A 14,612-nucleotide genomic window follows, 5' to 3' on the forward strand; every position below is an offset into this window, starting at 1 on the left:
TTTCTTGTTTAGAGACGAGAGATTAGTTTGTTTAAATGCTTGAAGGATTAATCCAAGAAGCTAAAATGTACAAAAGAATGCAATATATTAGAAGGGACATATGCATGCCAGAGCAGCTGAAAGAGCCTCCTAGAAGACTGTAGAATAAATAACCGCGATGGGAAAATTAACGTTAAAATTATAAATTGAGTATCGTCAAGCAAATACAAAAAAGTTAAAACAGAACAAACCAGAAAAATAAAACGGATTTAGGGCTGAAAATATAGAAATAAAAAGGGCATGCACAGCGAATCACATATATGGCCAAATATTTGCAATACATAAGAAGGAAGGGGATAGGACCACTGTTGCTTCATCGCAGGAACACATCTGTGAGAACTGTGGTAGACTCCAAAGAGGCTTTCAACAGCTTCAATCCCTAAATCACATAAATAAATAATACAAACAGAAAAGAAGATATATATTTCGATTATTTGCCACAAAAAATCAAAACTTATGGTGGATTAAGGATCGATCATAACTAAAATGTGTTCTTTCAATAACTCCCACGTGAAAAGGATATATATGTAATTCTGGAAAACATCTATATTTTTATAGTATATTATATATTTATATTATATTTACAAGTATATATAATTATGTTTTTATTGTATGTATGATTCCTTTGACTAATACATGTGATTTCAACACTACGAGTCATTACAGTCCATACACAAAATTTTGCTTCTATACACCAATTAATATCAAATTTTTAATTTGAATAAAAAATTTCTGTAGCCTGCCTACATGCATTTGACTATTTTTTCTTAAAATTATATTAAGAGTATTAATTATAAGAAAATTCTTTTGCATGTTGTTTTAAATAAAAAGTTAACCATATATAGGAGAAAAAGGAGGAAGACTGGAGAGGATAAAACCAGACCTCGTCCATGCCTACCACAACGATCTTCTCCTGGAGGACGCCGATATCTTTGACCTTAAGCGAGTTGAGAAGAGCAAGACTGGACACAGTGGACAGGGGCTTCACCGTCAGATCATCCGCCACCGTGTAAACCACCGCGCTTTTGACGTACCCTTGCACCACATTAGGTCTATCATAAGAGGAGTAGCTGCTGCTACTTCCCTGAAAAGAGAAAGGCAGCGCCTTCAATAGCGGCGACGGCTCGGTGTTTGAAGTGGCTGTCGCCGGCCGCAAGAGAGAGTTCTTCGTCTGGCTTGGCTGTAAATACTCGTCGGCAAGGTTCTGGGCGCTCTCGTAGATTTTGATGATAGACCCAGAAACAGCCTGGCCGGGGAGGGCGGCCAGAATACCGCCGAGCGGTAGCTGCAAGAGGCCAAATAGGAAGTCGACGAAGTCCTTTCCAGCCTCCGCGAACACCACCTTATCTGTGGTTGTGTCTACTAGAAGCTTCAAGCTTGCGGTTTTGTCCATTGGCAGGTTAGATTATGGGGGTTGCAGAGAGGGGAAATTACAAATTAGGAGATGGGAATGGAAAGGAAAAAACGGTTGGGACGATGAAGATTTATTTTCTTCTCTCTCATTCTTCATTTAAAGGAGATTTTTTGCCGCTGCTGCCGCCGTCTATTCAGGTTAAAGGAGCATCAAGTATGTCCTTATTTTCTTTTGCAATCTGTCTTTTTCCAGTCTTGAACTAGAAGATCACATTGATTTCTTGAACTAGAAGATACATTGATTTAGAAGATAATGAAAATGATGGTGATGATGGAGGTGGTCATTGGTCTTTGATGAAGATTTAAAAATTTATGATTTATTTTAGCTTATATTTTGTACTTGCAAGTGTCTTCTTTTTATTTATATTAATTTATAACTTATATGACTTATAAAAATTCAATTGTATGAATTAATATTGGAAATTTTCATTATAAATGAATCAATGATGATAAATGAATTGAAATTAATAGATGAACTTATTTTGAAATAGGTACACATATTTTTTATTTATAATAAAAAATAAAATTTTAATAATTATGTTATTAAATAATATTAATTTATTTTTTATAAAATTACTTTATAAAGACTTCCTCCTAGTAGTGGTAGGATGGAATCCTTAAAATTCAACCAACCAAAATCGTCATAAATTTTAGATGATTTAAAGTCGAAACTCTAATTTTTATTTTCGAAATATGTTAAAAAAATTCTTTAAAATTGGCTAAGAAACTCTACCAATACTAGCTCTCTCTCAAGCTTCTAACATAAACCAATTTTTATCTCTAAGGCTGTCTCTGACGATTCGCCAAAACCCTCGCCAAGCAGGGTCGGCCCATGCCATGGCCCCCAAAAGGGGGAAGGGGGCCCTAAAAAATGGCACACCTAAGAGCCAGGACGCTCGGCGGCCTTGCTTCCAACTCTGTCAGTTCGTCTCCGCCTTCGTCTCTCTCTGCGTCATGCTCACAAGTAGTTTTATTTTATTTTGTAACTCGAGAAAATCATCTTTTTCTCTAACACAGCAAGTCTGGTAAAAGTTTTTAGAAGGAATCTTTTATTTTTGGGATAATTAATATTATTGGCTTATATAGATTACAAACACTGGGAATTTTTCTTGAAATGTGACAATTGTGGGCTTTTCTTAGTTGCTGCAGTCACAAAGTTAAAATCGGTTGTATGGGAAATTATTCTTGTTTTATCTTTGCTAGTAATGTAACTCAGAAACTATTTGTACAGAAACACTTTTACCGATTGGTTTATAGGTATGATATATCGTGAGAAATTAGTGATATTTGAGATGTAAATTGAAGTAATTTATCGCAATAAATTGGATCTAAATGAAAAACGAGAAATAGAGAGACGGGACAGAACTTAGCTCGTCTTCCTCTTCGTCGTTCTCCGATGAATTCGAGGAGCAGGACTGGTCTTCATCGTCCTTCTCGTGTGGGTCATTACTAGAGCAAGATCGAGAGCTGGATAGAGCTCCAAAAGAAGTGGCTGATCTACGAGCTGGGTTCGTTGCTGTCGTTCTTGCTTGTGTTCGCCGGTGACATGGAGGCAGTGGACCATCGATAGAACCAACACGAGCTCGGCGGCGACAATCGGAGCGGGACCTACCGGTCGCTCCACCCGAGTCCCGTGAGCTTGCTCCATTGGAGCAAGAAGGGCAAGCCCTGGGCCTGACTTGACATGAAGAACCCGCGCCCCTTGGATTATCTCTAGTAGCCGTACGATCTGTACCATCTCCGGCAGCATCACAGATTGAAGCAACTGTTATCGACTTCTTTGCATTTAAATTTGATTTGATTTGATTCTTCTTTCCATTTTCTTTCAGATATTCATTTCATGGCTATGTACAGATTCAATATGTTCTTTTTTCCTTTGATTCTTGTTCTTTTATTTACAAAATTTGTGGGTTTTGGGTCCATTTGGGAGGTGTTCCTAACTTGGAACAAATTTTGGGTGAAGAAGAGAATGGCCCCGTTTGTTGCAGCTTAATTAAAGAAATTATAGCTTCTAGCTTTTTAGATTATAGCTTCTAAAACTTAGAATAAGTTGTAAACATGTTTGCTGCAACTTCTTAGAAGTTGTAGTTAATTAGTTGTGGTGTTTGATACCATAAACTGTAAAATAACTTATTTTTGTATAATTGTCCATAATACCCTTAGTAGTTATAGAATGATAATTTAAAAATTAATTAGTGTATATGTATAAGTTTCAAGTGTTATAAAAAAATTAATTAGAGTATAGAGAGAGAGGAAGATGGCGAGAGAGAAGAAGAGATTTGAAAATGGAGATGGCGGTGGAAAAGAAAAACCTATGATTGTATAGACAAAAGAGTAATTCTTTGTTAAAAATAAGAGCAAAATTGTCACAAAAATATAATCAATTAGGCAGAAATTGTAAAAGCTGGGGTACTCCAGCTTTAAAAAAGCCAGCTTCTATCCTTTCTAAAAGCTAGTAAAAGCTATAAGTTAAAATTCTATAAGTTAAAACAAACACTACATCCTAACTTTTTTGAAGTTAGAAGCTAAAAGTTGTAACTTTTAAGCTGCAACAAATAGGCCCAATAACATGTTGGTGTTCTGTAAATTTACCAGTTCCAATCCATTTTTACTGATAAATGAATTGAATGGTGTCCCATTATGTTTTGCTTTGCAACTGTCGCCCTTTCATGGTTGATTCTCAACTCCTTAACCCTTAAGATTTAATCTTTTTGCATTTTGAGTAACTCAATCATTGATTTGATCACTCCATTGACAACGAGAGAGAAACAGAAGGGGAGAGAGAGTGTTTTGGGTATTTTGAGTTTGGGCCCATAAAATATTCTGTAAATCTCTTTCTGTACAAATAGCATAACTCAGAAAGAAATGTGCTTTCACTTTGCCATTGAGTGTATTTTGTCAAGATTTCTGTTTGTTTGGATTACTATTTTGTCAAGATTGATGGGCCCTGATAAAATGCTAAATCTTCATCTTTAACTCCTGCAATTAATAAGAATATATTTTGAGGCCTATCTTTCTCTGTTTCGAAGCAATTTCAAGCTTAAAACTTATCTTATACAAAAGTGAGATGATAGCTTTGTGGCAGGTCTTAGTCATTGAGAGTTGTAGCTTCCTTAGGTTGTAATTAAGGCGGGTCATCCTCCTTGTACTTGTTTTTAGGGGTTTGGAGTGAAAAACTACTGGAGCATTGGGAGACAAGTTTTGCGCTTTTGAAATATCAATACCTACTATCCAAGGGAGATAAAGAGTTACTCTTATTGAAAGCTCCTTGTCAAGCCTCCTAGTTATGCCTTTTCCTTATTGTTAGCCGCTGCTTGGCTTTGGCATTTTGCTTAGGAAAATGATTGGAGAAGAATGATGGAGAGTTAAGTCTGAGTGTACTCAGGAATTTGGCTTCCTAGTAGGATTGCTTCTCCTCAAGGGGTTGGGTTTGGGAGAGATACGGGTGAGGATTTTAATTTAGTGGAAGTGAATTTAAATATAAAATATATAATTTTAAAAATATATTAATAATATTTGAAATATAAAAAAATTATAATTATTTCTTAAAACTTTTTATACCATAAATTACAATTATTTAAAAAAGTTATAATGATCATTTGAATCTTTATACTCTTATTATAATCAAGAAATGTTAATTTTTGTCGTATACAATCAATTGATGCATTTAGACGAATTTGATAATTACATCGTGTTTGTTTTAACTATTTGAAGAAAATTATCTCAATATTTTATTCTTCATTCATTAAGACCTCACAGTTGTTTTGAGGTTAATTATGTGCACTATTGGCATTTTCAATATGAATTTGAAGTCTATTTTTTTTTTTAAATTACTGAATCCTTCTTTTACAAAAGAATCACTACTTTCGTTATTTTCTATTATTTATTTTGAAAAGATAATAGTATAAACAAAATGTGACATCTTTACTTATATCATATTTTAACCAATCACTAAATTCATTGAACTAAACTAGAATGAATTGTCTTGATTTCGAGACTGATATAGACATCTTTGCAAATAAGCTCTTTTAATTGATCTCAAAGATTAATATTGTAATTCATTATTGAAGTTCTTAGCTCAGGATCTAAAAGAAATTGTGTAACATTAATTTGCTTAATATTTATTTATTTTCTTTAATATAAATTTTTTTCAATACTTTGCTTTCTTTGCCTAACTAGTGGATCACCCATGCCATGCATGGATGAATGGATATCGTAAAAAAAAAAAAAAATTGTTAAAGTAAAAATTATATAATTTAATAGTTACAATAAATGAAAATCACAATAAAGAAGTAAAAAATAAATAAAATAACTGTGTTACAATCATGAAAATACAACAAAAAGATTATAAATTTTGAAAGATTTCCTTATATGCATTCAAGGGTAGACAAACAATTAAAAGCACATAACTCTATCTCAAAATTATGTAAAAATAAACCTAAATTAACATATAATACAATAAGCAATGCGCAAAAAATAAAAAAATTACACAATAACAGGAAAAAAAAAACGATAACCAACCTCTTTATTTTGAAATATGCATTCAAGGGTAGACTTTTTTTTTTTTGAATTTTTACGTGTATTTGTCTCATATGTGCATATCACACGAACCCTCAAGGCCTAATTTTTCTTAGTTGCATTCACATCACTCACTTGACAGAATAGTGGTGCTATGTTACACCAGAAGACCAAACTGGGTAAAAAAATACGGTTAAAATTTACTAAATAAAAGTAAAGAATAAGAGAAAATTTGAGAAGAATAATCGAGAAAGGAGAAGAGAAGAACTGGAAGGGTTGAACGGGAATGGAGAGAAAGAAGAGAGAGAGATATTTATTTTCTTTTATTAATTTCTCTTCATTCAAATTCTCTTATTTCTCTCAATTTATCAAATCATATGCCACCATTAAGTTTCTCTTTTTTCCCACGCTTTGCCACACAATTTGAATCTTACTCACTTAACATAATTTTCAAAACACAAATTTAATTTGCATTTAATTTCTCCAAGTCTAACATATAACACATCTTCAGTGTAGACTAATGGGAAAAAGGAGAATTAAATAAATGACAATAATCAATTAAGTTAAAAAATAAAATTATGACATTTAAAATTATAAAAAATAAATTTAAATTAATTAAATTGTATGTAAAATAAAGATAATTTAAATAATCAATTAATTATATAAAATAATAATAATCAAATTTTCAAAATTGATTATCCATACATAACTTTACATATTTCTCCTAACAATTAATTATTACATTTAAGACATGTCAAATTTTTAAGGAAGTAAAAAAAAATTTAAAAATAAAATTATAACATTTAAGTTATATATAAAATTATAATATTTAAAATTATAAGAAAAATAATTTAAATTAATTAAACTATATATAAAATAAAGATAATTTAAATAATCAATTAATTATATAAATGATAATAATCAAATTTTCAAAATTAATTATCCATGACTTTACATATTTCTCTTCGCAATCAATTACCACATTTAAGACATGTCAAATTTTTAAGAAAGTAACAAAAAAAAATTTAATAAATAAAATTCTAATATTTAAATTATATATAAAATTATAACATTAAAAATTAAAAAATAAATTTAAATTAATTAAACTATATATAAAATAAGAATAATTTAAATAATTAATTAATTATATAAATGATAATAATCAAATTTTCAAAATTAATTATCCATACATGATTTTACATATTTCTTCTGACAATCAATTATCATATTTAAGAAAGATCAAATTTTTAAGAAAGCAACAAAAAAAAATAAAGTTAAAAAATAAAATTATAACATTTAAGTTATATATAAAATTATAACATTTAAAATTATAATTTAATTTAATTTAAATTAATTAAACTATATAAAATAAAGATAATTTAAATAATTAATTAATTATATAAATGATAATAATCAATTTTTCAAAATTAATTATACATACATGACTTTACATACTTCTTCTCGCAATTAATTATCACATTTAAGACATGTCACATTTTTAAGAAAGTAACAAATAAAAATAAAGTTAAAAAATCAAATTATAACATTTAAGTTATATATAAAATTATAATATTTAAAATTATAAAAAATAAATTTAAAATAATTAAACTATATATAAAATAAAGACAATTTAAATAATTAATTAATTATATAAATAATAATAATCAAAATTTTAAAATTGATTATCCATACATGACTTTACATATTTATCCTAACAATCAATTATCACATTTAAGATATGTCACATTTTTTAAAAAGTAACAAAAAAAATAAAGTTAAAAAATAAAATTATAACATTTAAGTTATATATAAAATTATAACATTTAAAATTATAAAAAATAAATTTAAAATAATTAAACTATATATAAAATAAAGACAATTTAAATAATTAATTAATTATATAAATAATAATAATCAAAATTTTAAAATTGATTATCCATACATGACTTTACATATTTATCCTAGCAATCAATTATCATATTTAAGACATGTCAAATTTTTTAAAAAGTAACAAAAAAAATAAAGTTAAAAAATAAAATTATAACATTTAATTTATATATAAAATTATAACATTTAAAATTATAAAAAAATAAATTTAAATTAATTAAACTATATATAAATAAAAATAAAATAAAAAATTTACTTGACAGTCGGTATTCAACAGTATTACCTAATATCTCAAAATTTCTCCCGATTTAAAAAAGTCTCATTTTTTTGTAATTTATTTCAATTAAAATTTTATGCTAATATTTAAAAATTAATAATATGAATAAATTAATAATATTTATCTTGGCTCTTCATATACCAGCATGATTACACATTCTCCAAATACCATTTAATTATGAAAAAACCATTTACATGTTCCAAGAACTACATGTTCCAAGAACTACATTTCCAAGACTTAATTAATGACTTATAAAAATTCTATTTCAGGTAAGCAAAAAAAATTAAAAAACATAATAAAATATCAAAATAGTAACCGAAAATGGGCGGAAAAAATTTTGACGGCTGTTTTGTTATAATATATATATAGATCATTGTAAAAAAAAAGTAAAATTATAAGCAAATTATAAAAAATGATATGATGGTTACTATTGAGCTATTACATCCTTGCTTTTTTCAATACTTATTTTTTTTAGTAGTAAACTATAAATTTTTTTATTTTCAGTTGTGACTCATTATAACAAATAAAATTTAAAAAAAAAATCTAGCCCAACTGTGCCTCACATGACTCGGCCAGATGACTTACAGAGTTGTCTAATTTTATCCATTTTTTTTTGCTGTGGAATGAAATGTGGGTTACGTTTTGGGAGGACAAGTGGCATAGTGATAGATCCCTTATAGATAGAGATGTCAAAAGGGCCAACCTAATCCGAGTAGGCCCACGAATTTTTTAAATAGACCGAGTTAACCCATTTACTAAAAGGGTCGGGCCCGATCCGACCTTTTTTGTCTTGGGTAGAGCTCAGCTCGACCCATGGCCCCCTTTGTAGGGGCCGAGCTAGGCCAACCCATGGGCCTAGCGGGCTCATGGGCCTTAGCCCACAAGGCCTAGGGGGTCGGGCTCGGTGGGCTTGGCCCACAGGCCCAGGTAAGCCGGGCCCATTGAGCCCGACCCCTTTTTCTTTTTTTAAATAATTTTTTAAAAAATAATACATATATAAATATCAAAATAATGTATATATAAAAACTAATTTTTTCTCTTTTTAAACAATTTTCTATCCTAAGTTTTAAATATTATTTTATTATTTTATATTTCAAAATTCTATATGCTTGTAAATTTTCTTGTGAATTGATATAAAAAATAATACACATATAAAAGAGAGAATGTTTATTTATAATTTAAATATATAAAAAATTTAGCTTAAAAATTTTAATTATATTAATGGTTATTATTTATATATATTGCGAAATGTAAAATTTTTAGCATTCAATATCAATAATTAATAAAAAATAACAAAATTAAAAAAATAAATGAGCAAGAAATGTTGGAAATAACATAAAGTTCCAACGGGCGAGGCCCAGTGGGCCTAACTGGTCAGGCCCATAAGGGCCTCATGGGCTTAGCCTAGAGATGTTAAAAAGGTCGGCTTAGGTCGGCCCACGGGCTTTTTAAATGGGCTGAGTCAGTTCATTTCCATTTACTAAAAGGGTCGGGCCCGATCCAGTCATTTTTGCAATGGGTAGGGCCGGCCAGGCCCACAACCCCCTTGTAGGAGGTCGGGCTAGCCCATGGGCCTAGCGGGCTCGTGGGCCTAAGCCCACAGGGCCTAACGAGCCGAGCCACAGGGCCTGATAAGCCAGGCCCATCAAGCCCGACCTTTTTTTTTTTAAATAATACATATATAAATATCAAAATAATGTATATATAAAAATTAATTTTTTTTTAAACAATTTTTTATCTTAAGTTTTAAATATTATTTCATCATTTTATATTTCAAAATTTTATATGCTTTGTAAATTTTTTTGTGAATTGATATAAAAAATAATGCACATATAAAAAGAAGAATATTTATTTATAATTTAAATATATAAAAAATTTAACTTAAAAATTTTAAATATATTGATGGTTATTATTTATATATATTGCGAAATGTAAATTTTTTGACATCCTATATCAATAATTAATAAAAAAAATAACAGTTAAAAAAATAAATGAATAAAGAATGTTGAAAATAACATAAAATCTTAATGGGCGGAGCCCAATGGGCATAACTGGCTGGGCCCATAAGGGCCTCATGGGCCCGGCCCATAAAGTTTCAATGGGTTAGGCCTAGTGGGCCATAAGCTAGGGCCTTAGATGAGCTGGGCCAGGCCGTGGGCCCAAATTCTTTGGCCCGGCCTGGCCACCGTATGAGGTCAGGGCTTGGCCCAGCCTGTTTGAATAGTGATGGGTCGGGCCTTTTGACATCTCTAACCTGGGTCATAAAATTCCAACGGGTCGGACCATAGACCCAAATTCTTTGGTCCAGCCTGACCCATTTATGGGGGCCGGGCCATAGCCCGGACATCTCTACTTACAGGGCCACTAATATAATTACTGTCTACGGCCTTGTCAACTCTTAAACCGACCCTGCATCCCCAGTAACCTGTTATCAATTAAAAGCCAGACAAAATGAGCCCCCCCGGATGTATTCATCAGTTTGAGTCGAGGATCTTCACTTCAAGCAGATACAGTTCAAAGCTCATCCCTCTGAATTTAATATACATCCACGGCCATGTTCACTTTGCATGACACATTGGAAACATTATGTATTCTGTTTCGTTGTATTTAAGACCTTAGCATCTGGACACACTGTTTTATTTTGAATCTCTTGCCAATTTTGTACATTTAAGCAGGGTTTTTGTTTAGAGACCAGATATTAAGGCTGCGTTTTTTTTTATTGTTTTTAAGTTATTTTTAATTTTTAATTTTTTAAAATAATAAAAATACATTCTCTTTATTATTTTTAAAAATATATTTTTAAAAATAAAAAAAATTATAAAAAAAACTCAAAACAACAAAAAGTTGTTTTGAGTGTTTTCATCCAAAACAAACTCAAAACTCAAAATACATTTATTTATTTATATTTTATTATTATAATGAAAAAAATTATGAAATTCATTAACTTTAAAATATATATATTTTTGTAATAATATATTAATATTAAATATTTTAAATTTACTGAATAATCGAATTTATTAAATAAAATGTCATAAAAAAATTATTTTTAAAATTTCAAAAAAAACGCATTTTCTAATTTTTTATTTTGAGAAATAGTTTTTCAAAATGACAAAAAGAATGTATTTTAAATTTTCTAAAAACAGACTACTAAAATAAAAAAATTTAAAATAAAAAACTAAAAATGATTTCAAAAGTCAAAATTGAAAATAAAAAAATAAAAAAAACACAACCTAAGTTGTTTAAATGCTTGAAGGATTAATCCAAGAAGCTAAATGTACAAAAGAATGCAATATATTAGGAGGGACATATGAATGCCGGAGCATATACAAGGGTGTTAAATATATATATATATATATTATTTTTTCAATCAGCAAGTAAAAGGTCAGTGGATTACTTTCACGTGATTATGGGGCTTTTATTTAGCTTCACATATGTCATGTGGGAATTTTCTTTTTTTTTTACCTATTTTTATCTTTGCATAAAAAAAGAAATACATTAAGTTATCTATCGAAAGAAGGAACTGAAAGAGCCACCGACCTAGCTAGAAGAGTGTAGAATAAATAACGTACCGAGATAGGAAAATTAACGTTAAAATTGCAAATTGAGTATCATCAAGCGAGGGTCGACAAAAAAGTTAAACAGAACAGAACAGACCAAGACCAAAAAAATAAAACGTACTGACAGCTGAAAAAATAGAAATAAAAATGGGCACAGCGAGTCACATATGGCCAAATATTTGGAATACTTATATATAAGAAGGGGATAGGACCACTGTTGCTTCATCGCAGGAACACATCTGTGAGAACTGTGGTAGACTCCAAAGAGGCTTTCAACAGCTTCAATCCCTAAATCACATAAATAAATAATACAAACAGAAAAGAAGATATATATTTCGATTATTTGCCACAAAAAATCAAAACTTATGGTGGATTAAGGATCGATCATAACTAAAATGTGTTCTTTCAATAACTCCCACGTGAAAAGGATATATATGTAATTCTGGAAAACATCTATATTTTTATAGTATATTATATATTTATATTATATTTACAAGTATATATAATTATGTTTTTATTGTATGTATGATTCCTTTGACTAATACATGTGATTTCAACACTACGAGTCATTACAGTCCATACACAAAATTTTGCTTCTATACACCAATATCAAATTTTTAATTTGAATAAAAAATTTCTGTAGCCTGCCTTCTTAAAATTGTATTAAGAGTATTAATTATAAAAAAAATTCTTTTGCATGTTTTTCTAAATAAAAAGTTAACCACATAGGATAGGAGAAAAAGGAGGAAGACTAGAGAAGATAAAACCAGACCTCGTCCACGTCAACCTCAACGATCTTCTCCTGGAGGAAGCCGATGTCTTTGACCTTAAGCGCGTTTAGAAGAGCAACACTGGACACAGTGGACAGGGGCTCCACCGTCAGATCATCCGCCACCGTGTAAACCACCGCGCTTTTGACGTACCCTTTCAGTACCTCATTTTTGGAGTTACCGCTGCTACTTCCCTGAAAAGAGAAAGGCAGCGCCTTCAAAAGCGGCGACGGCACGGTGCTTGAAGTCGCTGTAGCCGGGTGCAAGAGAGAGTCCTTCCTCTGGTTTGGCAGTAAATACTCGTCGGCAAGGTTCTGGACGCTCTTGTAGATTTTGATGGTAGACCCAGAAACAGCCTGGCCGCTGAGGGCGGCCAGAATGCCGCCGAGCGGTAGCTGCAAGAGGCCAAACAGGAAGTCGACGAAGTCCTTTCCAGCCTCCGCGAACACCACCTTATCTGTGGTGGTGTCTACTAGAAGCTTCAAGCTTGCGGTTTTGGCCATCGGCAGGTTAGATTATGGGGGTTGCAGAGGGGGGAAATTACAAATTAGGAGATGGGAATGGAAGGGAAGAAACGGTTGGGACGATGAAGATTTATTTTCTTCTCTCTCATTCTTCATTTAAACCTGCTAATTAAGCTTATGACAAACATCATATCTGGCCTCGTAGCTGATAAGTACATCAAGCTACCAGTCAACTGCCTGTAGAAGGTCTGATCAACTTTTACTCCTCCCTCATCCTTTGAAATCTTGAAACCAGGGACAATTGGGTTGTGAGAAGGATTGCAATTCTTCATTTTGAATCTCTCTAAGACTTCTTGTGCATACTTCTTTTGATTAATGAAGATGCCTGCAGCAGATTGCACAACTTCTATTCCAAGGAAGTATCTCATCTTCCCTAAATCTGTCATTTCAAACTCCTCCTTCATAGAGAATTTAAATTCTCTAATCATTGATTCATCATTCCCTGTGAATATTAAATCATCCACATATAAACATACGATTAATAATTTACCTCCTTCTTCTGTTTTGATGAATAGTGTGTGCTCATAAGGACATTTCCTGAACCCAACCCTTGTGAAGTACCCTTCTATTCGGCTGTACCACGCTCTGGGTGCTTGTTTTAACCCATACAAAGCCTTTCTCAATTTGTAAACCTTGTGTTCATTCCCTTTGCTCACATATCCTTGTGGTTGTTCGATGAAAACTTGCTCTTTCAGCTCTCCATGCAGGAAAGCTGATTTTACATCAAGCTGAAACAAGATCCAATCATTGAGTGCCGCCAAAGAAATCACTAATCGAATTGTATCATGTCTTGCAACTGGTGCAAATACCTCAGAATAATCAACTCCATACTCTTGTGTGTACCCTTTTGCCACAAGCCGAGCCTTGAATTTGTCAACCTCTCCCTTCTCATTGAGTTTGGTTTTATAGATCCATTTGACACCTATTGCCTTTTCTCCTTTAGGAAGATCAACTAACTCCCAGGTGTCATTTTTCTTTATGGCTTCAATCTCAGCATCCATTGCTTGTCTCCACTTTTTGTTCTTGACTGCTTCGTTAAAGATAATTGGATCACTGTCTGCAAAGAGTGCAAGATAGACTTGAGGGTCCTCATCAGACAGCTCTCCTCCACTTGTATAATCCTCCATCCATGCTGGTCTTCTTCCTTGACGTGGCAGAGGCTCAACAAATGTTTCTGGTACTTCATTGATGTCATTTGAGTCAGTGCTTGTACTGTCATCAGCTTGTTGCATCTCCTGGTGTGATTGTTCATCACTATTTTCTGCAAGGTCTACAGCACTTTCATTGATTTTATTACCACTCCAATCCCAACAGTTTTCCTCATCAAAGACAACATCTCGAGAAATGATAATTTTCTTTGTCAAAGGATTATAGAGTCTATAGGCCTTTGATTCTTCACTTACTCCAAGAAGCACACACTTGACCCCCTTGTCATCAAGTTTCTTCCTTCTTTCATCTGGAACTCGTGCATAGGCTATACTTCCAAATATTTTGAAGTAGTTCACTACAAGTTTATTTCCAGACCATGCTTCCTGTGGAGTCATATTTTTTACAGCAAAAGTGGGACTTCTATTAAGCACATGCACACTCCAATTGACAGCTTCAGGCCAAAATTCTTTGGGAACTT

The 14,612-nt window shown here is 31.6% G+C and overlaps 1 protein-coding gene across 6 annotated transcripts in view; it reads right to left on the reverse strand.

Moving 5' to 3' along the window:
• The window catches only part of LOC127797260 (uncharacterized), a 28,798-nt gene continuing 14,186 nt past the window's right edge, over positions 1-14,612 (reverse strand). The window contains exons 1-2 of one of the 6 annotated variants that reach the window (XM_052329996.1): positions 938-1,578; positions 1-418 (exon numbers count right to left, since the gene is read on the reverse strand). In XM_052329996.1, coding sequence (XP_052185956.1) covers positions 353-418; positions 938-1,432 — 561 coding nt within the window. In that variant the 5' untranslated portion in view covers positions 1,433-1,578 and the 3' untranslated portion in view covers positions 1-352. Of the gene's footprint in view, positions 419-922; positions 1,579-11,708; positions 11,980-12,463; positions 13,080-14,612 lie in introns of those variants that run through there. The other 5 variants (XM_052329988.1, XM_052329993.1, XM_052329992.1 and 2 more) reach the window with 5 other exon arrangements.

Source organism: Diospyros lotus, chromosome 3 (genome assembly GCF_014633365.1).
Source record: "Diospyros lotus cultivar Yz01 chromosome 3, ASM1463336v1, whole genome shotgun sequence".
Classification (NCBI taxonomy): Eukaryota; Viridiplantae; Streptophyta; class Magnoliopsida; order Ericales; family Ebenaceae; genus Diospyros; species Diospyros lotus.